General features: G+C 40.1%; 1 protein-coding gene across 4 annotated transcripts; it reads right to left on the reverse strand.

Annotated features, from left to right (window-relative positions):
* Positions 1–91: 91 nt before the first annotated feature.
* Positions 92–27,993, reverse strand: ano5a (anoctamin 5a). 4 transcript variants are annotated; one of them, XM_047387157.1, is made up of 22 exons: positions 27,763–27,993; positions 23,982–24,049; positions 22,372–22,509; positions 22,052–22,093; positions 16,208–16,315; positions 15,183–15,251; positions 12,125–12,409; positions 11,830–11,943; positions 11,542–11,657; positions 11,309–11,443; positions 11,124–11,229; positions 10,933–10,993; positions 10,486–10,637; positions 9,434–9,508; positions 7,763–7,991; positions 7,510–7,682; positions 7,301–7,398; positions 4,383–4,513; positions 3,915–4,120; positions 3,621–3,820; positions 2,417–2,522; positions 92–1,855 (listed from the first exon to the last, which is right to left on the reverse strand). In XM_047387157.1, exons 1-22 carry the CDS (start codon positions 27,830–27,832, stop codon positions 1,625–1,627), a joined length of 2,913 nt encoding a protein of 970 aa, XP_047243113.1. In that variant the 5' UTR covers positions 27,833–27,993; the 3' UTR covers positions 92–1,624. The 4 variants fall into 4 exon arrangements, with proteins under 4 accessions (XP_047243113.1, XP_047243122.1, XP_047243129.1 ...); XM_047387166.1 differs by lacking the exon at positions 22,052–22,093; XM_047387173.1 differs by lacking the exons at positions 22,052–22,093; positions 22,372–22,509.
* Positions 27,994–27,995: the final 2 nt, after the last annotated feature.

The following is a 27,995-nucleotide window of genomic DNA, read 5'->3' on the forward strand; positions in this document are numbered from 1 at the left end:
TGCAATAGGAGATAAAACCATATTAAACAGTTAATATAAAAGATCTGTTTGTATTGTCATTATGTCAAGTCCAAAAAGTCAAGAATTTGAAGAAGGTTGAACTGTTTATTTGGAAGGTTTATTTGTGTTGTCTCATATAAATGGATATACGAGACAGGAAAAAACAAAAACATGAACATTTAACATTAAAAATACAGTAAACAAGTTTATTTTATGCCTGAAGCATAATCAAAAACATATTCTGACTATAATATAAACAGCAGAAATCACATATGAGAAAAATCAGGTAGAAAAGTGAAGTCATAGGAAAAACGGGATGAAATGTTTTAAGGCATAGGGGACGCTAGTCAGCAGAGCACAGGGCATAGATAAGGCAATCTGGAACAGTGAGGTGAACTTGCACCTCCGACAGACCTAGATATCTAATAAGTCAGCTACTTTCTATATGATTCAAGTCCTTCAATAACAGAAATGTTCTGTATTATTTTATTTAGGCAACAACAAATGATTTGAAATGTCCATATAGTTTCTAAACCAAAGCTACATCCTTAAATAAAAGATCTAAACATCAAAGTCAAATCAAACAAATATCTCATGTTACTGCTTCCAAAAACACTGATCATAAAGGCATAGTGTCATAATAATGATTAGTTGGACATGTTCATGTCTTGGTAGTTGCGTTACTTTAAGTGCAAAACGTGTCTTTTATTTTGAGGAAAGTTGAAGCACAGAGACGGCTGCAGGCGTCAGCTGATGGGCTTTGTGTAACGAAGCAAACACAGGCTTTCATTTGCAATGATGTGGTAAACACGAAAAACATTAAAACAATTAAAAAGAGAGAGAGCATTCTTCACCTCTCATCCCTGTTTACAGAGTCAGTGTGCAACAGCTGCTGCGAACACGGCTCAACAACTGACCACTGCAGGATTAAATCCGTCCTTAGTCACAGTCGAAACAGCAGCACTGATTTCGCTTCAGGTAAAAAGCTACTTCACATCTCAGGTTTTGGCCTGGGGAAAATAACGAGGTGAAATTAAGAGATATAAGCCTGATAAATTTAACATAATTTGCTGAAAGGTTGTCCCATAAGTGCAGTGACATTAAAGCAGAGGACTGATCAAAGCTTAGGTATATTTGTGCTACTGTAAAAGGTTAAACATAAGCTGATATAACACAAAGTACTACAAAAATCCTCACGTGGTAAAAACAAAAAACAAATCCAAAGATAAGCGTGCGATATTAAGGTGAATCTTGGTGGCACTTTAAATATATAGCCTTACATGAAAACAATAGTGAGCTGTCTCATAAAGACAAAGTGCGGCTTCTTGTCTGAATACAGTAAAGCTTGGATATCTTCAGTTCTACATTAATGAAGACAAATATGAGATAGATGTTTAAATGTAAGGGTCTCAAAGTGTCGGCATGCACAGATTTGATCTTTAAAACAGGTGAATCCACAGTCAGCAGGTGAGTAGAAGAGGGATGGTTGAGAAGTGTGTAAAGTTCCCTGTGGGTTTGCTATTAAATAACACTAAATTCAGCAAAGTGACGTTTTGGTTTTAGAATACACAAGCATGGAAATCTGTTTTGGCGACTTCGACAGACTGACGAGCCTCTACCAACGCTAGAGGACCTCTGACAGCAACTCGTGTTTGGGTAAGGTCGGATAGATCATCGGCGTACAGGTGCACTCCTTGTTGCCTTGTTGGCTGAGCTGCATTTTCAGCTTCTCGACTTCATAGTTGTGAAGATACTCCTGGACCAGGAAGCGCTCCCTCTTTACTCGAGCCTTCACATCAGTGGGAACGTCCGGAATCAGCCAGGCCACAAAGTACTTGACCAGGAAAACAACGTGCTGTGAAGGAAGAAAATGCAACCTTTAAACTATGGTTCTTTTTGCACATGCACACAAGCCTTTACATTATCTGGACCCCGCATTCATGAAGGCACATGTCTGAGGAAAAAAACAGACAGTATATTTTGTGGACTTTGATCTGGCATCCAGGTGAAAAGAAATCCTTTTAATGTTAACCTATATATAATGCTATATTTTCTTAATGTGGAAATTCCAGACTTTTCCAGAGTTCTCAGTCCTTTATGACCATTTCAAAATATAAAATGAAAACAAAAATTTTTGGGATTGCACATTTTTGACAAGTAAAGATTTATATGGCACCTTTCCAAATAATGAAAAAAAATAAATAATACAAATCACAAAATGCTTCACATTAAAAACCAATAGACCGAAGCAATGGCATTTTTAGGAAAAAAATCAAAGGATGTGGTTTTATTGCAAAAAGCTGGTTCTGATGTGTTAATGTTTTCACTGCGACCACAGCTATAAAAAACCGTTTATCAGGTACATTTAAAATGTCTAGCACGGAACGGTGGAGAAAGTGGGGCCTGCTTTCTTTACCTCCATAATAATGATGAAAGCTAGCTTGGCAGCCAAAATGTGCCAAAACTGCATAGTGTGGGAGTACTCCTTGTCGTGCCCCGGGGGGTAGCGATAATCACGGTACCTGCAAAGAAATGAATATGAATCAGACGTTAGATCTTTATTCTGATAACCATTAATGCTTTGCTTGAAATTCAAAAACAGAGAATGAAACCATGTTGTTAACTAGCAACGTTACCACACAGTTTAACACTGACTGCTCCCGGAAAATTTCAATATTATTGCTCAATCAGTTACAAACACAGTGAACATATGAACTTTAAACAAAACATGCTGCATTAGGATGAATTAAGAACTTTAAAAAGCCCTGTTTAGACAAATTCACTTTGGTCCTCAGTACTAAAAATATTCTGAATCTGATAAAGTTGCCTTCCCACAGCATGATGCTTCCTTCCCCATGTTTCATAGTAGGGATAGTTATTTTGATTCTTCATCTCCTTCACACATAGCGTTTTGTATACAGACGCAATCAATAAATTAAAATATTATTGAAAACTTAACTATTTCAATAGCTCAACTCACAAAGTGAAACACAAATAGATTAACTACACACAGAATTATGTTTTCAAGCTGTTATTTCTGTTAATCATGATGATTTTCCATTTACAGCTTATTCTTTCCGTCCTTCTGTTTTAGGATGATGGACGGATCAGCGCTCTATGACATTGTTTTATAACTTCACTCTGCTTTAAACTTCTCTACAACTTTATCTGTGAGCTGTCTGGTGTGTTTCTTGGTCTTGATGATGCCGTTTACTCACTAATGTTTGCTAACAAACCTTGTAGTGCGTCACATAACCGCTGTATTCACACTAATATTAAATCACACATAGGGGGGGATTTATTTAGGGGTACCAGAGTAAAGGGGACTAAACACAAACTCATGCCGTGGTTTTCAAAATTGTATTTGTTAAACATAATGAAAGCTATGTGTCATTCTCCTTTCACTTGTATCACATAAAATAGCAGAAAAATGCAAAATAATCTATTATTCTAAATATTGTAGAAAGGATCTTGCTACTTAGTGATTACTCTGGGACTGTGTTGGTGACCCACCTGAACTTTAACTTCTAATTAAACCAAAAAATTATTGGCACATAATGTCAATGTCACAACCTTTGATCCTGCCAACATGCTCTATCTAGAGTCTGCTTGCTTCTTACCTGCAGGTTGTGATGGAGCTGTTGAACCACACAGGGTTTTCTCCCTCCTCAGGCATGCTGTTATTCGGGAACTGAGAGATGTTAAACACAGACAGGCTGTTGTTTATGTAGCCTTTCATGTTCATCTCTCCCTCCGGCTGGTAAGCATACATGTACACCAGCCGAGGCATCATGTCAGAGGTGAAGGCCACAATGAATGCCTACAAACAAGAAAATCATTTGTATTAATTGGTTTAGTAAAAAAAAAAAAAATCAACCCAACGGGCCGGACCACAAGTTCTGCTAAGTGCTCACATTTGTGACAACAGAGAGTACGGCCATCCCATTGAGAATTTCCTCCCAGGCCCCAATGCTGTGGGCCTTGGCTGCCACAGGACGTCTGAACTGTGTGGTGAGCTTCCAGGCATCCACTCGGATTTCAATTATGTTGTTGAAAAGAGCCAAGAGCGGCGCCAAGGGGAAGGAAGCCACGAAGAGTGTGATGAAACCAAATTGGATCACTGTGAGACGGAGAAGGAGAGATGCTGGTGAGAAACAGAACAATGGAACAGCACCATCTAGAGGATTTATGTCTTTAAACACTTCTACGGTAACTTGTCTCATTAAAATTGATACCTTTTGAAAACTAAGGTTAAAATTAGAGATTATCATCACCGGAAAAATATTAAACAGTTTAATCAATTTTATAGCCATTTCGTCTACAACAACACTGTCCTCTTGATACCCCAGCTGTCCATCAGTGCATGCTGAGTTGATTCCTACCCATTTCCAGGTACTCGTAGAAGAGGCCTAGCTGACCAAAGCTCTGCAGGTCATGGTCCTGCTCCCAGCGACTGTATAGGCTCTCTGGATGACTCCGTGCCTTCCTGCTGCCCCACCAGTTCATCACCCATCTAAAAAAGGACACAAGAGGGCGACAGGGAGCTTTCAGGAAACCTCTGGCAGGAGTAACTGAAGCTGACTTTAACAGAGAAACAATCATACATGGAAACACATAGATGCTCCCTCTAGTTTTGAGTGTGGCACTTCCATAACTACCATTTTACATCATGGGATTCAGCTCATCTCTGATGGAGTATTACACTCCTGAGTTGGATGTCCTCTATGTGTTTCTCTAAGACTGGAATCAATATCAAATAATCACGGCAGCCATTAGCTAACATTCAATAATGAATATTTTTATTTAATTTGTCCAATATGCTTATTTTCCATCTGTTAATTATTTTCAACCTGACAGAGTTTTGACTGTTGGTATGAGCATGACACCTCTGTGCACTACAGCTGAAATGATCAGACAAAAAGCAGCTTCTATCTTCTCTGTGCATTTAGGGGCTTTGCTCCATCAAAGCATCCACAAACCATGACACCAGCTAATCCTCATAGAATCCAACTACTTGTTGATCAAGCATTATAACTTGTGGAATAACTGATTCCATATAGGCTGAAAGTGTATGGTAAACGTGAAAATAAACTGAACCTAACTGAAAATCTTTGAACTTACCAAGTCTGATTTCAGTGTCTTCAAATTATTTAAAGATATTAAGTTTATTGTTATTATAGTGGTTTAGCATCAAAGAGGAAATGTTGGTATTTCAAGATACTGATCTGTGTTCAGTTTATAATCTATGGTTAGCTTAGCAGATAGTATTAGCTACCATTAACATACCATTAGTGTCATTGCAGCCAATGCTGGCATATTGGCAAATGTTAACATATAACCTAAATTTAATACAAATTTGTTTTGTCTTAGCTGACAAGCTATTGTTGCATTTTTGCTAAGGATAGTAGCGTAGTAGCTGTTAGCATTGCAGATAGTCAATTTCCAGGCTGTTAGCAAATGTTAGTATATTTGGTAATGTAAGGATAATTCCTAACTTCAATAAAGGACATAATGTACAGGGGTTGGACAATGAAACTGAAACACCTGTCATTTTAGTGTGGGAGGTTTCATGGCTAAATTGGACCAGCTTGGTAGCCAGTCTTCATTGATTGCACATTGCACCAGTAAGAGCAGAGTGTGAAGGTTCAATTAGCAGGGTAAGAGCACAGTTTTGCTCAAAATATTGAAATGCGCACAACATTATGGGTGACATACCAGAGTTCAAAAGAGGACAGATTGTTGGTGCACGTCTTGCTGGCGCATCTGTGACCAAGACAGCAAGTCTTTGTGATGTATCAAGAGCTACGGTATCCAGGGTAATGTCAGCATACCACCAAGAAGGACGAACCACATCCAACAGGATTAACTGTGGACGCAAGAGGAAGCTGTCTGAAAGGGATGTTCGGGTGCTAACCGGGATTGTATCCAAAAAACATAAAACCACAGCTGCCCAAATCACGGCAGAATTAAATGTGCACCTCAACTCTCCTGTTTCCACCAGAACTGTCCGTCGGGAGCTCCACAGGGTCAATATACACGGCCGGGCTGCTATAGCCAAACCTTTGGTCACTCATGCCAATGCCAAACGTCGTTTTCAGTGTTGCAAGGAGCGCAAATCTTGGGCTGTGGACAATGTGAAACATGTATTGTTCTCTGATGAGTCCACCTTTACTGTTTTCCCCACATCCAGGAGAGTTACGGTGTGGAGAAGCCCCAAAGAAGCGTACCACCCAGACTGTTGCATGCCCAGAGTGAAGCATGGGGGTGGATCAGTGATGGTTTGGGCTGCCATATCATGGCATTCCCTTGGCCCAATACTTGTGCTAGATGGGCGTGTCACTGCCAAGGACTACTGAACCATTCTTGAGGACCATGTGCATCCAGTGGTTCAAACATTGTATCCTGAAAGCGGTGCCGTGTATCAGGATGACAATGCACCAATACACACAGCAAGACTGGTGAAAGATTGGTTTGATGAACATGAAAGTGAAGTTGAACATCTCCCATGGCCTGCACAGTCACCAGATCTAAATATTATTGAGCCACTTTGGGGTGTTTTGGAGGAGCGAGTCAGGAAACGTTTTCCTCCACCAGTATCACGTAGTGACCTGGCCACTATCCTGCAAGAAGAATGGCTTAAAATCCCTCTGACCACTGTGCAGGACTTGTATATGTGATTCTCAAGACGAATTGACGCTGTATTGGCCGCAAAAGGAGGCCCTACACCATACTAATAAATTATTGTGGTCTAAAACCAGGTGTTTCAGTTTCATTGTCCAACCTCTGTATGTTCTCTATAGCAACATGCTAATGCTAGTTATGCAAGAATTTACCAAATTAAATTAATTGTTCATGGTTTGTTGACAGCTAAAATAAGTTCCAGATTACCGATGCGATTTAAAACTGAAAGTAGATGCATTTTGGGACCAACTTACCAACAAACATGCTACGCACCAAGTGGCAGGCGCCATCAAAATTTCTTTAGGAATATTTGTAGTTAGAAAACGTCGTTGTAGTGTACAGATGGAAATATGTTTTAACATAACACAAGTTAAACTGAATCTGAGGTCCCTTTAAAACAGACATACTCACCATTACTTTTCAGCTTGCTTGTAATAAAACAGTCACCTTTAATCAACCATAGAGGAGGTTCATAATTTTTTTTCTCCACAAAAATGATCTTCGGCCCCAATTTTGTCATGAAGGCTATAGCCTATTTATTAGTTGGGTAAGGCTCCTATTCTTCTTTTAAAGACTGTTCTCAATATGTAGAGCTACAGCATAAAGTTTCTGTACTCACGGCAGTAGAGCTTCCTGAATGTTGCCCCACACCTGTTTCCCAGTCATCACTATTACCAGCTGTGTTGTTAACTCAATCAGACAGCCGCCGGGGTCACACTGCAAACACACAGAAGAAAGGCATGATGGGAGATTAACATACTTGAACAAAGATACAGACCAAAGATAAATCGGCAGAGCAAATCAAGTGCAGCGTATTGTAAAAATTACCTCTTCGTTTCTAAGGCTGCTCCCAAACATGTAAGCATATTTTCCAGGATAGCCCACAAACTTCCCCTTAAAGAAAGCCACGTAGAAGCATGAGGAATAGTAGTTGACAAACTGAAAGAGGAACATCTTCATTGTCAACCTGTTCTCATACTCCAGGTGGGTCTTTGGGATTTCTGTAAATAACAAAATATAAAGTTTTAAATAGATTTTTTTACAATGAACTTTGAATAAGTGATGAAGCTCTGGCCCTCACCCATGTCAGTAATCCAAACAGCCACTTTCTCATACATGAGATTGAGGATCATGATGATGACAAAGTTGATGCAAGAGGCTGTGACGGAGGTGGCCAGCTGGGGTGTGATGTAGGGGCCGACCACCTCCAGGTGATTGGTGGGGCTGTCCTTCATGATGCTAGCGAAGGCCGCATACACCGCCAAGCGGTACGCTATGACCCCAATGATGCAGGCAATGATCAATGAGATCTTCAGGACAGAAAACACAGCGACAATATGACAGACAACACTGAACAGAAACACAGTGAAAACATCAAAATGCATCAGAAAAGTGCAAGGACAAATCTATTCGAGGAGGGAGGTTAGTTTTAATCAAAACCCTGGATGTTAGGAAGGACAGTCATGCAATATAGTGTGCATACACGCCCCATAACTAGAGATGCACTGATTAAACTTTTGTGGCCAGATTCCAATCTCCTGCAAAGCTCTGACATGCTGGTTCATGTTTAAGCCAATTCTGATTTCCTCAAATATAAAAAGACATAATACCAGCATTGTTTATATTAGGAGCAGAGATAACATCACAATTTTAACATCAATTATGATGTTAAAATTGTCTGTATCATGATATATTAGCAACCAGCATGGCTAGCTTTACCAAATACAATCTTTGAGTGTATATTCCCCATAGCTAGTAGATCTTTATTTTACTCATGAGATTTCCAAAAGCCTACCAACTGCTCCAAATCCAGCACGTTTACAGACAGAGGTTCAAAACGTAAAAGGATTAAACACAGCAAACTTTGTTCTCCATTCAGCTTTCCAGTTATATGCTGGAAGTCTTGCTCTCTCTAGCAGCCTGATTGATCCACAGACATGTGTCAACATGTCAGTTTCCTTTCTAGAAACGTCCTGCATCTGTGTTTCCACTGATTTCATTTTAAACATCTCATAGATACTGAAAAGGGTGAAATTTTAGTCTTATTCCCTCATTGTCCAGACCAAAGAGTGTTGCTGTTCTAATGCAACTCAGTGGCCTTTTTCATGAGCTCACTGATCAGAATAAATAACTGATTTGTATAGTTCCTACCTGGCCAGTCAGGACTGATCAAGCTGAAAATCAGCTGATCTCAGTCACCACTCCAATTCCTTGTGCATCTCTAGGCTTTTATTTTTCTCCACATTTCCGGTCCTTACATTTCAAGCATACTGTGTAAAGAATCTGGTCACCTTCTTTTTGCAGTAAAATTGACCTGACAAAAGGAGATTCTGGGATACTCCCCTTGTTGCCCAATTAGCTTATTTAATAAAAAAGATCATGTCTGGCATCAAAGTAGATAGGCATGAAAAGTAGAGTGCATCCCCAGGCTTAACTGATCCAACTCAGTCTATTTGTTTTTGTCACACCAGTTTAGAAACATGAGGAAATAAGGGTAAAACAAATTCGGATGAGTATGCTTGAAACTATTCAGTTTAATCTGTCAGAACTGACAAAATGGCATAATATTGTTCCGTTTCATTTAGACTGGTTACCAAGCATTACCGCCGGTTGGAACAAGTATATTTTAAAGCCTTCTTTTTGTTAAACGTCCTGGAGAAAAGGTATGAAGGGGAAGACAGCCGAGATAGATAAGAGAAGGAGGATGGCAGATGGAGGAATTGTAAATCTGGTAAGAAGATAATATGCTCACCCACAACAGGACGGTAGCTCCAGACAGACATGAGCGTGCACACTTGCTTGTTACGGGTAAGTAAGGCTCCATTTCCTAAATCAGAAGCAAGCAAAGCATTGGCGTCAGTCATTTCTGTTATATTCTGAAACGAAATCTCTGAAAGGCCAATGTCTCCGAGTTCACATGTGAGGCAGAACCTTGTTACTCAATCAGAACTCTTATCGTTGTCTGTTTATCTTTGCCTTGTGGTGTCTATATGACCATAAAAACTCATCAGGCAATAGATAGTGACTAAACATGGTAGAGGGAAACTCAAGCCTTGGAGCCTTTCAAGGAATAGTTGTCATTTACCCGCACAACTTATACAACAACACCTCATCCTCACCAAACAGGTAGTCTGACGCAGTGCATCACCCTTACCCAGAAGATCACAGAGGCCCAGCACAGAAAAAACCTCCCTGCTAGATATGTAGCAGTTCTTTCAGGGACCCCCTCTTGTTCCTGAAGGTGCAGTAATGAAAGTTCACAGCAGTCTTTTTTTTTAACCTTTTTACCATTATGTGTTTGCGACAGTTTATGCATTACTGTTCATACACAGTTTTATGTGAACATTCTATCCTCTCCAGACTTAAACTTTCACATGCATTTTTAACCTCCTTTTTACAGCATGAATTATGATTTGATGGATGGATGGATGGATGGATGGATAAAGAGAAGGAATGATGAAGGAGAATAGTAGAAGGAGGTGAATAGTAGATGGAAGTATGAACAGATTAATGGGGCATATACAACAAAGTAACAGGGAATTGAGATCAAGTCTAGATGTACGAGTGTTTTTCAACATTCCTTTTCTCTTTTTCCACACTTAACCAGACTTGGAGATATTGAAATCAAATTCCAGACATTTCCAGGATGTGTAAATAGTCTCTCCACAAAGCACCCTAGAAGTCGACGTGAATTCGTGCAAACACCAATAAGTACAGCAGGTAATTTAATCAGGTCAAATCTGTCAGTAAATCTTGTGTATGTTTGTCACCAGTAACATTAGTATTTCATTAGTGCAAAAACACCTTGGTGATGGGGTTCTCCTTGCTCTTTGTACACTTGGATTCATACTCTGGCCGAAGCTGCAGCTGCTGCTGCTCTTCCTCAAAGTCAACCAGATCCCAATCGTACTCGAGACGGGCCTGGCGCCTCTTCCAGAACTCCAGAAACAGCGTCACTGCAGGGGCACATGATCCATCACACCACATACCTTATATCAGAATCATTCCTCTGATCACAGAATTAAAAGCTTCTGTTCTGAAGAACTTGTTACAGAATGTTCTTATTCTCCAGAACTATGGCATGATTTCTGACTTTTAGCCTTTAACCATCGACAAAGAGACTGAAAGCAAAACTACAAGAAGCTGGGGAACTATTTATTTAACTGGTAAATAGCAAGTAACTAGACAATCCACTAGGTGGTGCACTGTGCTTAGAATTAGAAAATGTTGAGCACAGATTTGTTTACATACCCCAAATTCCCATGAAAATGGCAAAAAACACTGTCGCCACATTGTCAAATAGGTGTGATTGCTGCAAGAAAAACAAATTTATGATGTAATCAACAATCGACAAACCGCTTTATTGACTGATTAGCCATGGCTATTCTTTAAATGCCATTTTGTGGGTAGAAGATGAGTCACTATGGGCCAACATTACTCACCCACGAGGAGTTGCATGTTATACTGAGTTTCCAGAAACCACATTTCTTGTCACAAAGGGGACACATGACAATTTTGCCTCCAATTTCTTCACTGCAGATTTCTTTACTATTTAAGAAAGCATCTTGATTAGCATAGTAGGAATTGAAGCACCAGGAACCTGGGCTGTAGTCTCTGTGGAACGTACCTCCACTCGTTGTCGTCATAGGTGAGGAACCCGTAAGTGAAACAAATTGTTCCAACAACTGCAGCGAACAACAGCATCTCGGTATAGAAACCAAGCCAAGCAAAATAAATGCCAATCTTCTCTCCATAATAATTCCTTTTAGAAAAAATAAAAAGAGCAACAGTTATGCTTTTAATACTGACACCTGTTTGGTATTGACTGACGGGCAGCAGCACCGACTTTGAGGGATTTACCTAATACGGTTAATGGGTTGCTCCTTGAAAAAGCAGAAGAATTTTGCCCAGTGTTTGTAGAGGTCGTATCTTTCACTTTCACAGTTGCCATCTTTGGATCTTATCCAGTATCTGGACTGCAGCCATAAAGAAGACATTTTATTTTTTGTTTTTCCTCACCACTGAAGAATATGTTGCAGCTTCCAGGACGATGTTATTGTGTCAAGGCAGCAAGTTTGTATTCCAAAGATGACTACTTGTTTTATGTTACTATAACAAAGTATTTAAGTTACACTAAAAGAAGCTCACATCATGAAGAGGGAAGGCAGAAGTGTAGGAGCCATTGTTCAATAACCTCTTAATCCCCTTCTTGTCTCCACATTCCTCACTGACATACAAGCAACGAGACAGGATATAGTAGACCTGGAGGGATGGGAGAAATAGGACCACTGTGTTAAAGAAAAATAAAACTATTAGTTTCTCCACAAACATAATTTGTTACAAAGAAAACCTAAAATGTTGCTGCACTGTAGCTGAAACAGTTTTAAATATTCAAAGATTTCGGACTCAAGTTCACAAACGAGATAAGGCTGGCCATGCTTACTATCCTGTTGCGAGTGGAGGGAGAGAAGAACGTGTCTTGGTTGCCGATAAGGAAAAAGTCAGATTTGCTCTTGCTAAACGGAGCGGTGAAATAATCTGGCTCAGGATGCATGATCTCCTTAGGCAGACGAAAAGGCGTGGAGAGCCAGTTCATGGGCAATTCCCGGTCGTCCGGCATGTCATTGACTTTGAATGGAACCTTGATCTTCAGCACGTCTGCATAGGTGGCCAGTACCTCCCACGGAGCGTGGATCTTCACAAAGTATGTCTTTCCATCATCAGACTCCTGATAATGAACACAATAAGTGTAGGTTTTAATAAATACACAGTTATTGGCTGCCCTGGTAAACATTTAAAAATACTTATCAATTAATCTGTGATTACATTTTATTTTATTAAATGCAACCTTTAGTTTGTACTTTTATGCCATGGGGAAAGACAAATCAACCAAAAAACACACACACACACAAAAAATCTAAATCACACTAAAAAAAACAAAATTCTTTATAATTAATTTAGAATCAATAATTAGTGTTAACTGACATCCTTTGTGAACAAATGAGATGTGGTATAGGTTGGTTTAATCTGTCCAACGAACCTTCTTTCAAAACTTTGTTGGCTTTTTTTAGATGTTTTGTTTCAGAAAAGTCCAATCCAGCTTTTCTATTAAGGCTTTTGAGTGGCTTGCATATTGCAGTGAACCCAGGTGCTTTGATGCAATCTTCTCTTTATGATAGACTTTTGATACAGGTGGGTTTTTTCTGTTTTTGCACCTTAAGGATGGCTTATTTCACCTCCACTGAGAGCTCTTTTGACCGCATGTTGTCTGTTCAAAATCTTCCAAAATGCAAGCAGAAAACCTCAAATCAAATCCAGGCCCTTTATGTGCCTAATTAATAATCACATAATGAAGGAGTTGCCCACACCTCCCAATGAAATAGCTTTTGAGTCAATTGTCCAACATATTTGGTCATTTTTTAAAGAGGGTGGTCCATGTTAAGCAGCTGAAACGTCTAAACTCTTCATCCTGTTTGAATATGAATACCCTCAAATGAAAGCTGAGAGTCAGCATATTATGTCTTTGTCCATTATATAACTATAATTGGAATGTTTCAGTAAACAGTAAAAAAACTAAACTTGTGTCATTGTGCAAATATACACTGCTCAAAAAAATAAAGGGAACACTCAAATAACACATCCTAGATCTGAATGAATGAAATATTCTCATTGAATACTTTGTTCTGTACAAAGTTGAATGTGCTGACAACAAAATCACACAAAAATCATCAATGGAAATCAAATTTATTAACCAATGGAGGCCTGGATTTGGAGTCACACACAAAATTAAAGTGGAAAAACCCACTACAGGCTGATCCAACTTTGATGTAATGTCCTTAAAACAAGTCAAAATGAGGCTCAGTATTGTGTGTGACCTCCACGTGTCTGTATGACCTCCCTACAACGCCTGGGCATGCTCCTGATGAAACAGCGGATGGTCTCCTGAGGGATCTCCTCCCAGACCTGGACTAAAGCATCCGCCAACTCCTGGACAGTCTGTGGTACAACATGACGTTGGTGGATGGAGCGAGACATGATGTCCCAGATGTGCTCAATTGGATTCAGGTCTGGTTAACAGGCGGGCCAGTCCATAGCTTCAATGTCTTCATCTTGCAGGAACTGCTGACACACTCCAGCCACATGAGGTCTAGCATTGTCCTGCATTAGGAGGAACCCAGGGCCAACCACACCAGCATATGGTCTCACAAGGGGTCTGAGGATCTCATCTTATTACCTAATGACAGTCAGGCTACCTCTGGTGAGCACATGGAGGGCCGCAATGACACCCCACACCATTACTGACCCACTGCCAAACCGGTCATACTGAAGGATGTTGCAGGCAGCAGATCACTCTCCACGGTGTCTCCAGACTCTTTCACGTCTGTCACATGTGCTCAGTGTGAACTTGCTTTCATCTGTGAAGAGCACAGGGCGCCAGTGGTGAATTTGCCAATCCTTGTGTTCTCTGGCAAATGCCAAGCGTCCTGCACGGTGTTGGGCTGTGAGCACAACCTCCATTTGTGGACGTTGGGCCCTCATACCATCCTCATGGAGTCGGTTTCTAACCGTTTGTGCAGACACATGCACATTTGTGGCCTGCTGGAGGTCATTTTGCAGGGCTCTGGCAGTGCTCCTCCTGTTCCTCCTTGCACAAAGGCAGAGGTAGCGGTCCTGCTGCTGGGTTGTTGGCCTCCTCCACGTCTCTTGGTGTACTGGCCTGTCTCCTGGTAGCGCCTCCAGGCTCTGGACACTACGCTGACAGACACAGCAAACCTTCTTGCCACAGCCCGCATTGATGTGCCATCCTGGATGAGCTGCACTACCTGAGCCACTTGTGTGGGTTGTAGAGTCCGACTCATGCTACCACGAGTGTGAAAGCACCACCAACATTCAAAAGTATCTAAAACATCAGCCAGAAAGCATAGGTACTGAGAAGTGGTCTGTGGTCCCCACCTCCAGAACCACTCCTTTATTGAGTGTGTCTTGCTAATCACCAAAGATTTCTACCTGTTGTCTATTTCATTTGAACAACAGCTGTGAAATTGATTGTCAATCAGTGTTGCTTCCTAAGTGGACAGTTTGATTTCACAGAAGTTTGATTTACTTGGAGTTATATTGTGTTGTTTAAGTGTTCCCTTTATTTTTTTGAGCAGTGAATATGGGCCTAACTGTATGTATTGCAGAATGTATAAAAAATAAAAGATATCTGGAAATTACTACGAAAAAAATTGTTATTCATCTAAACCAAATAAAAGAGAGCTTTTCTGCAACAACCTACTTGCCATACCTCCAATGGTAGGTATGTCAAGAATCAAACAATGGATATCTGATAAAGAATGGTCAATCCCACTGTGAAGGATCTGTGAGGCTGTGGGCCTCCTAGAACGTTTGGGAGAAAAACACGCTAGCATCCGAAACCTTACAAAATTCCAGGACATTGTAGATTAAATCTGCTAAATGTTTAAATCTGTCCTAGATTGTCCGCACCAAGGTCCTCTTACCGACTTATCTTCTGTTTCCAGCTCCAGGCCTGCTTTTTTGAGGTTGGCTTCATAAATTCTCCTTCTCTCCTTCAGCAGAAGAAAGGTAAAACACAAAGAATCTGAATGTTATGAAAAGCACAGACAAAAATAAGTACCACACGGAAATTAAATTGTGAGAGGTCATCATGAAAACGCAAGGTGAGTCAGACTGAAAATATTTACTTTCAGTTTAAATTCTGCTCTACGGCACAACAAATGTAAGATTATATGAATGTGAAATATGTTCATCCGAGGATACTGTAAAAAGTAGAAAAATAAGTGTTTTGATAACAAGTGTGGATTGACAAAAACTGCTTGTTCTGTAGAGTTAAAAGTATCAGTCATGGCAGCAAGAACAGACATAAGTTCAGTTATTAAAAATACTATATGGCCTTTTGTTTTTTAGAATACAGTGGCCTAATACGGAAAAAAACCTTCTTGTTAGGCAGGAGATTTAGTGCCATACTATACAACATTTGTGGCTAGTCAACAGGAAGTGTCCTCCTGTTGGACTTTCCTCACCCTGTGGAAAAAAATTATCCAGTTCCTGTTAGGGCCAGCAGTTACACGGCTGACTCACCAACTGAGAGTGTGGGCATAGTGTGTGATGGTGACACATTGCTGTGAAGGCTAACAACTCCCTATGAGAAAGACAGACTCTCTCAGCACTCAGGGGTGATAAAACTACAACACATTTTGGAGGCCATGCAGCCAAAATGATCTTGCAACAACAACAAGATGACAGATAAAAGCAGAGAACCAAAGCTTTTCTATCTTTATCAGTTCTGTGGTATGTAGGGTATGATACTGGCGCACAACCCTGAGGATATCATGTGTAAAGGGATTCTTTCTAAGACCAGAAAATAACATCAACTTTTGATCTTTGAGTTTAGCCTTCAAAAGATCTAGTTCTGTTAAGGATGTGTCATGTAAAGTTAAACCAAGCGAAAAACAACAATGAACAAATGCAGATAACATGCAGTGCAGTAAATTTAAGTTCTTACCTGTTTTTTTTCACAATCTTTATCGTCAACGTAGGAGAGGACGAAATCTATTCTCCGCACTCCGTCTCGGAAGAACACAGAGTCTTTGCTGAGCTTCTGTTTGCCAATCTACCACGAGATAACACAGAAATGCTGACACTTAAAACACAGAAACAGAGCTACAGTTACAGTCTCAAGAAGCATTTGGGCAATTTCACAACAGAAGACAGTCAAACCGTGCGTCCAGCTAGAAAATGAATATAATTTCACTCCAAACACAAACGGCATGCTGACAAGAGGGCAGGGGGTGCTTCCTGCTCGCTTTAATTGTTTTTGCAGAAACTGATAAGAAAGTGCTTTTAAGGAAATCTGAGGGCAAAAGCCAGGGGGAAAATAATTGAAAGCTTTTATTAAAGTTAACATCTGATGAATCACAAAACTCCATCAGTTAATGCTTTTCTTTATAAATCCTAGATTTAATATTGAGTAATATTAGTAGTTTTCAACAGTGTGTGTGCATAAGCCGGTGCTAGCCCTGGAGAGGCTAATAGGCCGAAAAAAAACATTGACTACACGGGAATGCAGTAAGAGAGGACACGTTTTGATGTCTTTGCTGTTTCAGCTGTCCAGAAAGCTAAAAATAGTTGCACACATCATTTCTTCCTCAACTCCACTGCTGCAGCTACCTACACGAGTGCATACAGTACACAGAACCCATCTGGCTCAGCCGCAGCTACCATCCCACACAGTCCTGGCTCTCTGTACTGTGATCCTGATGGGAGTTTGTTCAATCTATCGGCCTGATGCTGAAGGAAAGAAGAGAGGAAAAGGAAATGCACTTTACCTCCATGGCCTTCTCGCTTTTTGCTTGTAAAGCATCAGCGAAAAAAACCTGCCTCACAGAGAGAAACTGCCTCTCCCCAAGGGAAAGAGCTAGGCCCTGAAAGCACCGTCCTTCCCTGTCTTACTGCACTGATCTTCGTCCTGATGACTTCCAACCAGCCCAACAGCCTTCCTCCTGCTCCTCACTTGCACGGTCATCCAGTAAAGGATGAGCGAAGAGAGCAGGAGGTGGGGTAGGAAAGATGTCGAAGTGCAGCTGCCAGCTAGCTAATTTAATAAGATCTCTGCATCAAGAAAGAGATGGGGGGGGGGGGGGGGGGGGGTTCACAGTACCAAAGTGTCTTTCAGTGTTTAACCCTTTCTCTCTCCTAGACATGGCGATTGACTGAGCTTTTACTGTGACTAATTATATGTGCTCTCTTTCAGACTCTAACCTTGAAAACTGGTTCAGAGTTGATCTGTTCTTTCTTTCTAGATGAAACAACTAAAGGAGCTACATCCATTAACATGAACTTTTCCTTCCCATAGAAAGTACTCCTGGATCGGTGCTTCTTTGTTCTCTTTGTGTCTCTGCTCTGTTCTCTCAAACCCCCAGTCGGTCGTGGCAGATGGCCGCTCACACTGAGCCTGGTTCTGCTGGAGGTTTCTTCCTGTTAAAAGGGAGTTTTTCCTCTCCACTGTCGCTACATGCATGCTCAGTATGAGGGATTGCTGCAAAGTCAACGCCAGTGACTGTCCACTGTCTCTACATGCTCACCCAGGAGGAGGGAATGCTGCAAGTCACTGACTGGATGCAATCTGCTGGGTTTCCTTAGATAGAAAAACTTTTTATCCAGTTTGAATAAATAACTGAATCTAACTGCACTGTTCAATGGTTAGGAATAATTGGAATGTATGTACCTGACTTTTGTGAAGTGCCTTGAGACGACATGTGTTGTGAATTGGCGCTATATAAATAAACGGAACTGAATTGAATTAAAGTATATCCTTATCATTGTTATTGAGATTTTCTGTTTCTGGATTAATTATTGAAATAGTTTTGACAGGGCATGCCTTTTAAAAACCTAATGCCGTTATCCCTGAGCATATTTGCAGATTGAAAACTAGCTTTTTAAGTTGTTCTTGAAGTAATGGCTTCTTCCTAGCCGAGTGGCCCTTCATACCATATTGCTACAGGACTTGATTCAGTGAAGATAATGACACTCTATTACCGGCCTGAGCCAGCATCTTCACAAGGTCTTTTCCTTTGGTTCTGGGGTTGATACAAACATTTTGCACCAAAACATATTCAAGGATGTCTCCTTCCTTTATGATGGCTGGCCATTCCCATACTGTTTAGATTAGCACATACATTTATGGAACAGATAACAGTGACTCTTTCAGACACTGGGAAACTGTGCCCTAACATGAATCAGATATGTGAAGGTCCAGAATTTTCTATCTAATATCTTGGCTGATTTCTTTCGACAGTCCCATAACGTCACGCAAGGAAGCAGTGTCTTTGAGGTATGCCTTATAATACATCCACACGTGTCTTTATTTAACTCAAATAATGTGAATTAACCCATCAGAAGCTTATGCAGCCATGATATATTCGCCTGTTCTTTGGCAGATTGTTTATATCTAAGTTTATGAAAAGAAAGGACTTAAGAAGTTATCTCTGTTTTTTTTTTCTGTAATACAGCACATAGACATTATTTTGGTACTCCTAATTGACCTGAAAACAGGAATTATTTGTCTGATACACTGTCAGACAGTGAGAAAAAATGGTTGCATGTCATTTTATACAAGGTATGAAAATATCTGGTTTCAGTTAGGGCTGGAGTTTTGCATGTGTTGTTCTGGGGCACACAAATATTGTTGCAACAGACTTGACATCCTTCTGAGGTGTTGTTCTTGCTATAATAAAAATGTCCTGTCTTGTTTTGTCATGTGACTAAATTTTTTAATTGTCCATCTTGAGCAATGTAAACTGCACGGTTTGATGAGGAATTACAAATACCTAGTAGGTGGTGTATATTTTTTTTCTCTCACTGACATCAACCCACATATCAACTAAAATAAAGAGTACACATAGAAAAAAAGAAAATGCTGCAAACAGAATAACAGGATTGGTGCTTTAAGTGCCTCCCCTCATCATCCTTAACAACACAGTGTCTGCTGTCGATCACTTCCGACCTGAGATGGTCCTCGCACAGATAATGTTCAGAAGAAGGCCCAGCAAAGACTGTACTTCCTGCTGCAACTCAAGAAGTACAACCTTCCACAGGAGCACAGGTTCATCATGGCTGACCTTCCTTCCATCCAGGACTTGTACAAGTCTAGGGTCAGAAAAGGGGCAGCTAACATCTCTGCAGACCCCACACATCCTGGACACAAACTGTTTAGACGTTTACCTTCAGGTTGGTGCTACAAAGCGTGCAAAAACCAACCGACACAGACACGATTTCTTTCCCTAGTCTTTCTGACCAACACTTAAAAACCGGTGTCCAGATTGATACCATGCATATTTGCACTGATTCAATCATGTGTTATTCTTTTGTAAAAACACTGTATATCTACACAGGGCATTAAAAAAGCATTTATTTTTATTTCCCTTCTTATATTTTTTGAATTAAAATGTCTTCATTAAGAACAAAGTGGAACCAAAGTCAGATTCCTTGTTTGCACAAACATGGCGAATAAAGGTGATTCTGATTTGGATTCAAAAGACAACTTTCTTTCAGTTCTAAGGCAGCAGTAAATGTACATTCTTTGCTCCTGCTGTTTCCATTGCAGCAGACAGAGCCTGGTACAAGATTCTCTGGTAGGCTTGAGTAAACATACCATCATTTCACTGCACACCAATTCAAAATTTGAAATAAAGATGTATATCATAATCTAATCGCTTTTATTTATAACAGAAAAGCAACAAAAGTCATATGCCCAAACGGATAAAACAGATGAACCTTGAGGTATTCCATTCAGCCTTTCTGTTAGCTCCTGAAATCCTTGCTCTCTCTCTCCCACCTTTCGCAGCCTAATTGAACTAAAAACATGTCGCCACATTTAGTAAAATATTGTTTCCTGTAACATAACTTCTTAGATCTCGGTGCTTTCTCTGACTTTGCTTTAATGACCTCGGTGATACTGAAAATTGCTAACTTTAGGTCTTCTTCATACAGTTACAACCAGAACCGCCAGTGCAACGTGTACTCGTCTGGAATGGTGCGTTAGAAAAAGATTGGATTTTATTTTATTTCTGATCAGCTGATTATGAATCAGGGCTGATAAAGCTGAAAATTGTCAGATTCCAGTAACCAGGTAATTTCTTGGTGGACCTATGATCAGTTTATCTACAACATATATTTATTATTACTATTAAGATTTTGATGCATAGATTTAGGTGTGCATATTGAACAAATACCTACACAGTTTAATAGTTATTTTCCAGTAAACCTGCTCATATTAAATCTATATTCATACATTTAAATAAAGCTCTTTGTGATTCTGAGTTTTGTTTAAAGAGCAAGACTGGAAGTATAACAACCAGAAATTAGCTGGTTTCTATGCCATGTTTGTGTTATCTTCATGATCAGGAATATTTCCCAACAGCTGAATTTGTCTTTCTTGTAAACAAGCCATCTTACCAGCAGTGTGCAGGAACCTGTAGGGAAGGGGTATTGCTGCAAGACTCTAGGCTTTATTCAGCCAGCACTCTTTCTGGCATATCATTAAAAACAAGAACTAGCATAGCAGAACGTGTTTGCAGTCTTGAGACCAAGGTATACCTTGATTTCAAAAACCAGGCCACGTCTACAGCACATCCAAGGTCTCGACCGTTGCAGAGCTTTGCAATTGCAAGTTACATATACATTGTAACCACATGTCATTACCTCCTGACCCATGTTGGACCATGCTGACCATGGCAGCAGGGTGGGGGCTTTTTTTAACTGGAAAGCTGCTTGAGAAACTCTCTAATTTACTGTAATTACACATCAGCCATATGGAATCAGAACATCTGCTGGTGGTCCACTACTGCTTAGTGGTCTGCACCAGATTTCTATACATTTACTAACTACTACATAGCCTTTATACTCTAAAACATATTAGTGTAAAAAATACCAATTTGTAATTAATTATAACAAGGAACTGTCTTCAGCAACGATCTAAATGTAAATAAAGTTTCTGATGCGTAAGTAAATGTGGCTATGCAAGGTTTTGTACTGTATGCATTCCTAAAATGCAGTCTAAACATAAAGATGATGTTAAGCATCCCATAAAACATTACCTTTTCCTACAGACTAGATAAAAAATTAGAAGAGAAAAGATGACAAGGTGCAGAAGCCCATTAAAAAACATTGCAGAGATTATAAGCTTGGTTAAACAGTAGCCTTTAGCTGTAGGGAGCAAATCTAGAACAGCCTTTAAGTTAAAAAAAGACACTGTTCATTAAGATGCGCATGTACTTTTTAAACAAAACCACATTTGAGCTTTTAAAAATAAGCCAGGGGAGCAGTATATGTTTAGCTACATTTAACTCCTATCATGAGCACAAGGCAGAGCCTAGATTATACCTTGTACAGTATACTCACACACAAACACAAACACAGATGTAACAATCTGCATGTTTATCTACACTGTGCCTTTTAATTATGCTTTAACACATCTTGGCTGTTGCTTTCTCTGCAGTGAAGCAAAAAACTATCACAGGTGAGAAAAAAAACAGGTCAAAAGCCATTTTCCATTCTCACTGAGGTGACGGTCCAATCAGTGCATGTTTCCATTGCTCTCAGAAACAAACATGCTTGCTTACAAGCCAGGCTCTTCTCTCTACCAAGAAAAATGTACCAACTACCACTGATATCTAAGTGAGATAATTTCCCTCTCTGCATCAATAAAATCCATTTCTATCTAACTGTACTTCTTGAATATCTAATGCCTGTGGCGAAACCCAACACCGAGCAGACACTCCGGCAGGCACACAGGCAGAAATATGCACAGAGCTTCATAGCATCACAAGCCTGTTTTACCATGCCATACCCTGGAACGATACTTCAGGAAAAGCGCCCGTTTTCTCCAAAGCTGTGGGGGAACCGAGCAGACAATGAGAGAGGGTCTCACAACATGGAAAAGAAATAAATAGTCAACCTCAAACCACTACAGCAATAGCAAAAACATTTACAGAGGGGATCAATGGTGCAATGAATCAAACATGGCACAGCTATCCCACTGATTAGGCAAAGCACACTTCATAACACACGGGCCGGTCCTGGTCAGTTTGGCTCCGATTTGACATAAGAAGATGCACAAAAACACACCAACACAACAGCTTGCATTTGCACGGCTGACTCGAGTCTTACCCCAGTCAAAGCATTGATTTGCTCTAAGGTTTGAGACCTGGCCAGTGGACAGTCACTGCAGTCGGACGGGGCCAGGGAGGCCAGGCTGTTGTTGAGAGACTCACAGGACTCTACACGCACATCAGGCATTAGAGGAGACTTTCATACCGTGTGAAAGAGGAAGAACACAGGAGCATTAGAGTTTCGTCCAATCAGGTTTGGGTGATGGGAATAAACTAGGAAAAAACTGATACTATCTGATGTTTTCTTCCCAAACAAAAACATTTTGTCGTAGGAGGTGGGCACAAAAAAGTGTAAATAAGGAAGTCGGGCCTGGCGGTGGGACAGGGGTAAAACATGGCGGTCACAGGTTCGACTCCCAGCCCTTTGCTGCTCTTTGATGCTCTTCCCCCTCTCTCCAACCCTTTCTTAGCAGCTTACTGTCAAAAAATTTAAAAAATAAAGCCCACTAGTGCCGCCAAAAAAAAGGAAGGAAGGAAGTCTAAAACAAAGTTCACAATTAATTCTCACGCCCATCTCACAAGAGGAAAGCTGAGGGTGAAGATACCATACTAGAAAAGAGAAATTTAACATGCACCAACTTTAATGCTGGCATGGAACAGAATTTTTTACCTTTTGAACTTGAACCTTACAACCACAAACTTTGGTATTTTATTGGGATTTTATGTGACAGACCAACAGAAACTACAGTATAGATCTAAAATAGAAGGAACATGATAATGATTTAAGGTTGGTCTCATCTGGTCAGAGCACATTCTTCCATGTATTTGCTGTGCTGCATACATGGATTGTGGCCAACTGTAAATAAGGCTTCATACAGATTTCTTTCAACAATAGTTTTCTTTTTACCACTTTTTCATAAACGCCATTTATGTGTAGTGCAGTACTATTAGTTGTTCTCTGAACAGATTCTCCCACTGAAGCTGTGGATCTCTGCAGCTCCTCCAGAGTTACCATTGACTGCTTGGCTGGTTCTGATTAATGCTCTCCTTGCCTAAACCGGTCAGTTTAGGTCAACGGCCACGTCTGGGTAGGTCAGAGGTTGTGCCATTCTTTTAGATGATGGATAGAGTGCAGCTTTGTGAGATGTTAAAAGCTTGAGATCCAGTTTATAACCAAACCCTGCTTTAAACTTCTCTACAGCTTTCTCCCTGACTGTGTTCATTGGTCTTCATGATGATGTTTGTTCACTAATGTTCTCTGAGGCCTTCAAAGAACAGTTGGATTTATAATGGGATTAACTTACACTCTGGTTGACTGATTACTAATGAGGAGACTTTTTTTAAGGCAATTAGTTGCATTGGACTTTAATCAGGGAGGGGGTCTGAATACATGTGCAAACCACACCTTTAGGATTTTTGTGAAACATTTTGAAAACCATGCATCTTTTTCCTTCCACTTCACATTTATGAACTATTTTGTGTTGGTCCCGAAGAACATATTAAAGGTTTGTGGCTGTAATGTGACAAAATGCTCTTTCGCAAAAGTTTTATATTTTAAACAGATTGTAAAAAAAAAAGCAACAAAAAAAAATCAAAAAGTAATTTGTAGAAATGACAACATAAAGCAGATGAACGAGCTATTCAGCTTATCAAAAAGCTGGTGTTTACCTCTGATTGTCCCTGCTGGAGGGATCCTGTGCTGGATGAGGCATGGTGGTGATAGCCATTCACATCATCTGCAAGACAAAAAGCAAACAAACACAATATGAGATGAAGTAACCACAGTCAGCTGGAGACGGCAGGATTACAACCATGTGAACAGCTGCCTGAGGTAAAGAGGAGAGCACTGACAAGCAGTCAGCGTTGCGGTCTATATTTGTACAGCATGTTGTGGCAGCGGTCTCTCTGGGTGCATGGGGTGGCTTAATTAGATCACCCTGTAAGAATAAGCACAGGCATGGTGTCGTGATTCAGCGGCTACAGGAGTGACTTCAGGAAACAAGAATGGGAAGTCTGGGAAGCAAAACCTCCTTTAGCAGACGCTCATGTGATGAAACTGGGTAATGTTTCCAACTGTGTTCGCCTTTTAGCTTCCTCTTATTGCCCGTCGAATGAAAGTCAAACTGTGCAGATCAGATTCTGAGAAAGGATATACATAAACAAATGGTGGGGCAGACAGAATGGCAGTAAAGCAGCAGGAGCTGTACATTGCCTGAAAAAGACAAAGCAAAAGCTTTCAACATTCCTAATTATTGGCCTCTGATGTTATATTTAGTCTTCACTCAAGATTAAAAAAAAGCATTACGAGTTTTTGTCTGTATCATATACAAAGAAATAGTGCCCTTGTTGCTAACACCATAACAACACAATCCGCTTTTGTTATAAAGCACAGAATTACTGATGTTTAATCTTAACTCTGTGTTTTACTGCAGATATTAAGACGTATGTAAATCAAGCTATTGAACGCTTGGAGTACTTTTGTAGGTATTGACTCTAGACAGTACAACATTTTCTACTTACTCTAAATAGAATACAGGTTTAAACTGGATTGTAAAGTAATATTCTGTACAAAACCATAGGACAAAAAATCCCCAGTGCAACAATTATTGGCTTAACCCATACTCAAGTTATCTTTGATGAACCTGAACCTGTGGTTGAACCTGTGGCAAGTGTGATGATACAGAAAAAAATAAATCTGCAGGGGGCAAACACTTTTTCACAGCTCTGTACACTATTCTGCTTTATTACCACTTTAAAGCACTGATAAATTATTTTATCTATATTTTAGCATAGATTTATGAACCAAAACAACAATAAATAAAAGTTATGGATGTAACTGTAATGTTATATTATTTAAAAAGGCAGCACAAACATTAATTTTCCGTTCATTTCAATTCAGTTTGATTTATATAGCACCAATTCACAACACAAGTGATCTTGAGGCACTTTACAAAGTCAATTTGATAAAATCATCCAGATTTCAAGTCGGGTACATACATTTCAATGAATCCTAACGATCAAGCAGTGCAGGCAGATTCAGATTGTTGAAACTAGATCTTTTTTTTTGCTTTAAATCTGTGTGTATATACACACACACACACACACACACACAACTGCTATAGTGTGAAGCAGGGGAGTCTGTCATACAACCCCTTGACTACAGTCAGGGTGAAGCAACTTGGAGAAATTTTATAAACCTAGATAAATTGGAAAAAGCCAAAATGGCAGCAGAAGGAAAGTAAATAAAAACATACCACACATTTTCTTTGTAGCGTTTAAGCTCAATGCTTATCCTAATATATCCTAATTATAAGCAAAAAAAACCCAACAAAACAAAACAGAAACACACACAAAACTGGATTTAAATCCATCAAGGAAGTAAAGACTGTCCAAAGAGAAGGTGTGGTGTTGGTGGAGTCCACATAGCTGTTCATACGCTTACCAGCAAGTCCCACTGAGGCCTAATCTATCTACCGTCAAACCTTAAGCAGTCTCTCACAGTGCTAAGACATATACCATGGAGCAATCATGATAATGATGTTTAATTAATAGCTTCCTGTTTTCACCTTAAAACAGACTTAATCGTGTCTTTGACTAGAGTGCATTTCATTCACAGCACAGGAGAACAGCTCTCAAACAGTTGAGCATATGTTGTGACAGTGTGGTGCTTTATTGGACCCAATATGAGGCAGTCAGCTATGCCAGCAGTCCTCCCCACCAGGAAGCGTCTACAGTTAAGGCTTTGTTCAGAAATGAGCAGCTGATCACAGTGGAAACGCTTCAATACTGCTGCTGTGCTGTCTCTTTATTTTTTAGCCAGAGAAAATCAGGAGAGTCACAGTGGACTGAATATAACTAATTACTACAGTCACTTTATCAGCTCAGCGATAATAAGAACAAAGCCTACTGCTTTCAGAAAACAGCACAGAGAAAAGCTACAAGCTTTTCAAGTTACCAACGGTGATCCAAAAAAATTCTGTTTTTTGACTTCCTTTAATTTGGATGTAAGCTGTTTTTGGGTTGATTTTGGAACCTTACAAAATTTGCATGAAGGGTGTGGTTACCTGTCGTGATGTTCTAATACATCTCCTCTATGAGGGCATCAGAGACATTTCACCTTGCTGATGTAAAGACAAGAAATATTGCATACTACTCTGAATTAAGCAGACTAAATCCAGACAGGTGATCTGTGTCAAAAGTATGTTCCAACTTTTCATGTTTTGTAATGCTACAACCGTGTTTTATTGAGATTTTATGTGTCAGGCCAACACAAAGTGGTGCATAACTATGAAGTAGGTGAAAATAAAATCCACTAAAGGCCTGCATTTGTATTCACTCCCCCTACGTCAGTACAGTTGTAGCTGCAAGCTTTTGGGGTTGTCTCTTTACCAGCTTTGCACACCTTGACTTTAAAATACAGTATTTATCCGTTCTTCCTCAAACAGGTTTTCTTCCCTGTATTTAGCTCAGCAGAACAGAACAAAATTTGTCATTTTACATAGGGAAATAAAACTGCTATTGCACATATCAGTGTGTAACAGTATTAATATATTGCAGTTTATTTGTTTTTCCTTTATCTTCCCATCAACTCTGACCTACTTCCATGTCCCTGCTGAAGAAAAGCCTCCCCACAGCATGATGCTGCCACCACAGGTGATGTGCACTGTTAGTTTCCCACTACACATATTGGTGGAGTGCGCTACTAACGGATTGCTAAATGCATCGTTGCTTCTCCACTATTATGCACTACTTTGTGTTGGTCTTTAACAAAAACTTCAATGGGATCTGCATGCTTTTGCCAGTCATTGTGCACACCAGATTCCTTGTGATGTTGGTTGCTTGAGAGCTCAGAGTGATTTATCTTTCATTCAGCACATTTGTTTAAGCCATAAATTGTGAAAGCAGAAAACCCCACTGTGTGACCAGTTAGTTTAAAATCCACATTCAGCTGGGTACAGAGCGGGATTTGGGGTTTTGCTGTGCCTGTCTGGTTGGTTACTGAGTGTTTCCACCAGACAGGCGAGTTGCTAAAGCCTGGCTTCTTGTAAATCACTCACTGCTGCCTCCATGGGAAGAAAGCAAAACCATGAACAGGGCAGGGCGTTAAAGTGGGTGAAAGTGGGTGAAAGTGGGTGGGAAAAGTTTTTCATTTTACCACTAAAATCAGCAATAAATTCTAAAATGATTTTTAAAAAAAAACTTAATTAATGCTTCTTTGAAAATAGGTTGACAACATAAAAATAGTAAATTATGTGTAGAAGACAAAAAATAGTAAATAATAACACTACCAAAAATGAGGTTATGGTTTAGGTTTGTTAATACTTTTCATTTATTATAATATAAAGGTTGTTCATAATGTGTCTCTTTAGTTTAACATATCTAAATCTAAAGAACTGACGCAGTCCGAGACGTTCATTAGATCCATTTTACAAGTATTTCTGGCTCTTACCGCTGAAAGATTCAGTCGGGCTCATCTCAATTAAACTGTCCCCTCCTCCTTTCCCCGTTATTCGATGCATTTTCGGATTTTTCCGGGGTTAAAGTATCCCACTCCGGTTAGTTTCTGTCCTTCAGTCCGGGCCGCTGTGTCCGGGGCGCGTCCCTTCCCCAGCTAGCCAAGTAGCTGACTCGACAGACTCCGGTTCTGGCCGCCCTCTCTCATCCACTGACCGCTTACTGCCG

The sequence above is a fragment of the Girardinichthys multiradiatus genome, chromosome 2, assembly GCF_021462225.1.
Source record: "Girardinichthys multiradiatus isolate DD_20200921_A chromosome 2, DD_fGirMul_XY1, whole genome shotgun sequence".
NCBI classification, from domain to species: Eukaryota; Metazoa; Chordata; class Actinopteri; order Cyprinodontiformes; family Goodeidae; genus Girardinichthys; species Girardinichthys multiradiatus.

Excerpts from the sequence above, each read along its gene's own strand:
- ano5a (XM_047387157.1), bottom strand. The coding sequence starts at position 27,832 with ATGCATCGAATAACGGGGAAAGGAGGAGGGGACAGTTTAATTGAGATG. Across the intron at positions 11,944-12,124 it reads CCTCCACTCGCAACAGGATA|GTCTACTATATCCTGTCTCG; the intron begins GTAAGCATGGCC and ends CCATCCCTCCAG. Across the intron at positions 11,230-11,308 it reads TATGACGACAACGAGTGGAG|TAAAGAAATCTGCAGTGAAG; the intron begins GTACGTTCCACA and ends TTTCTTAAATAG.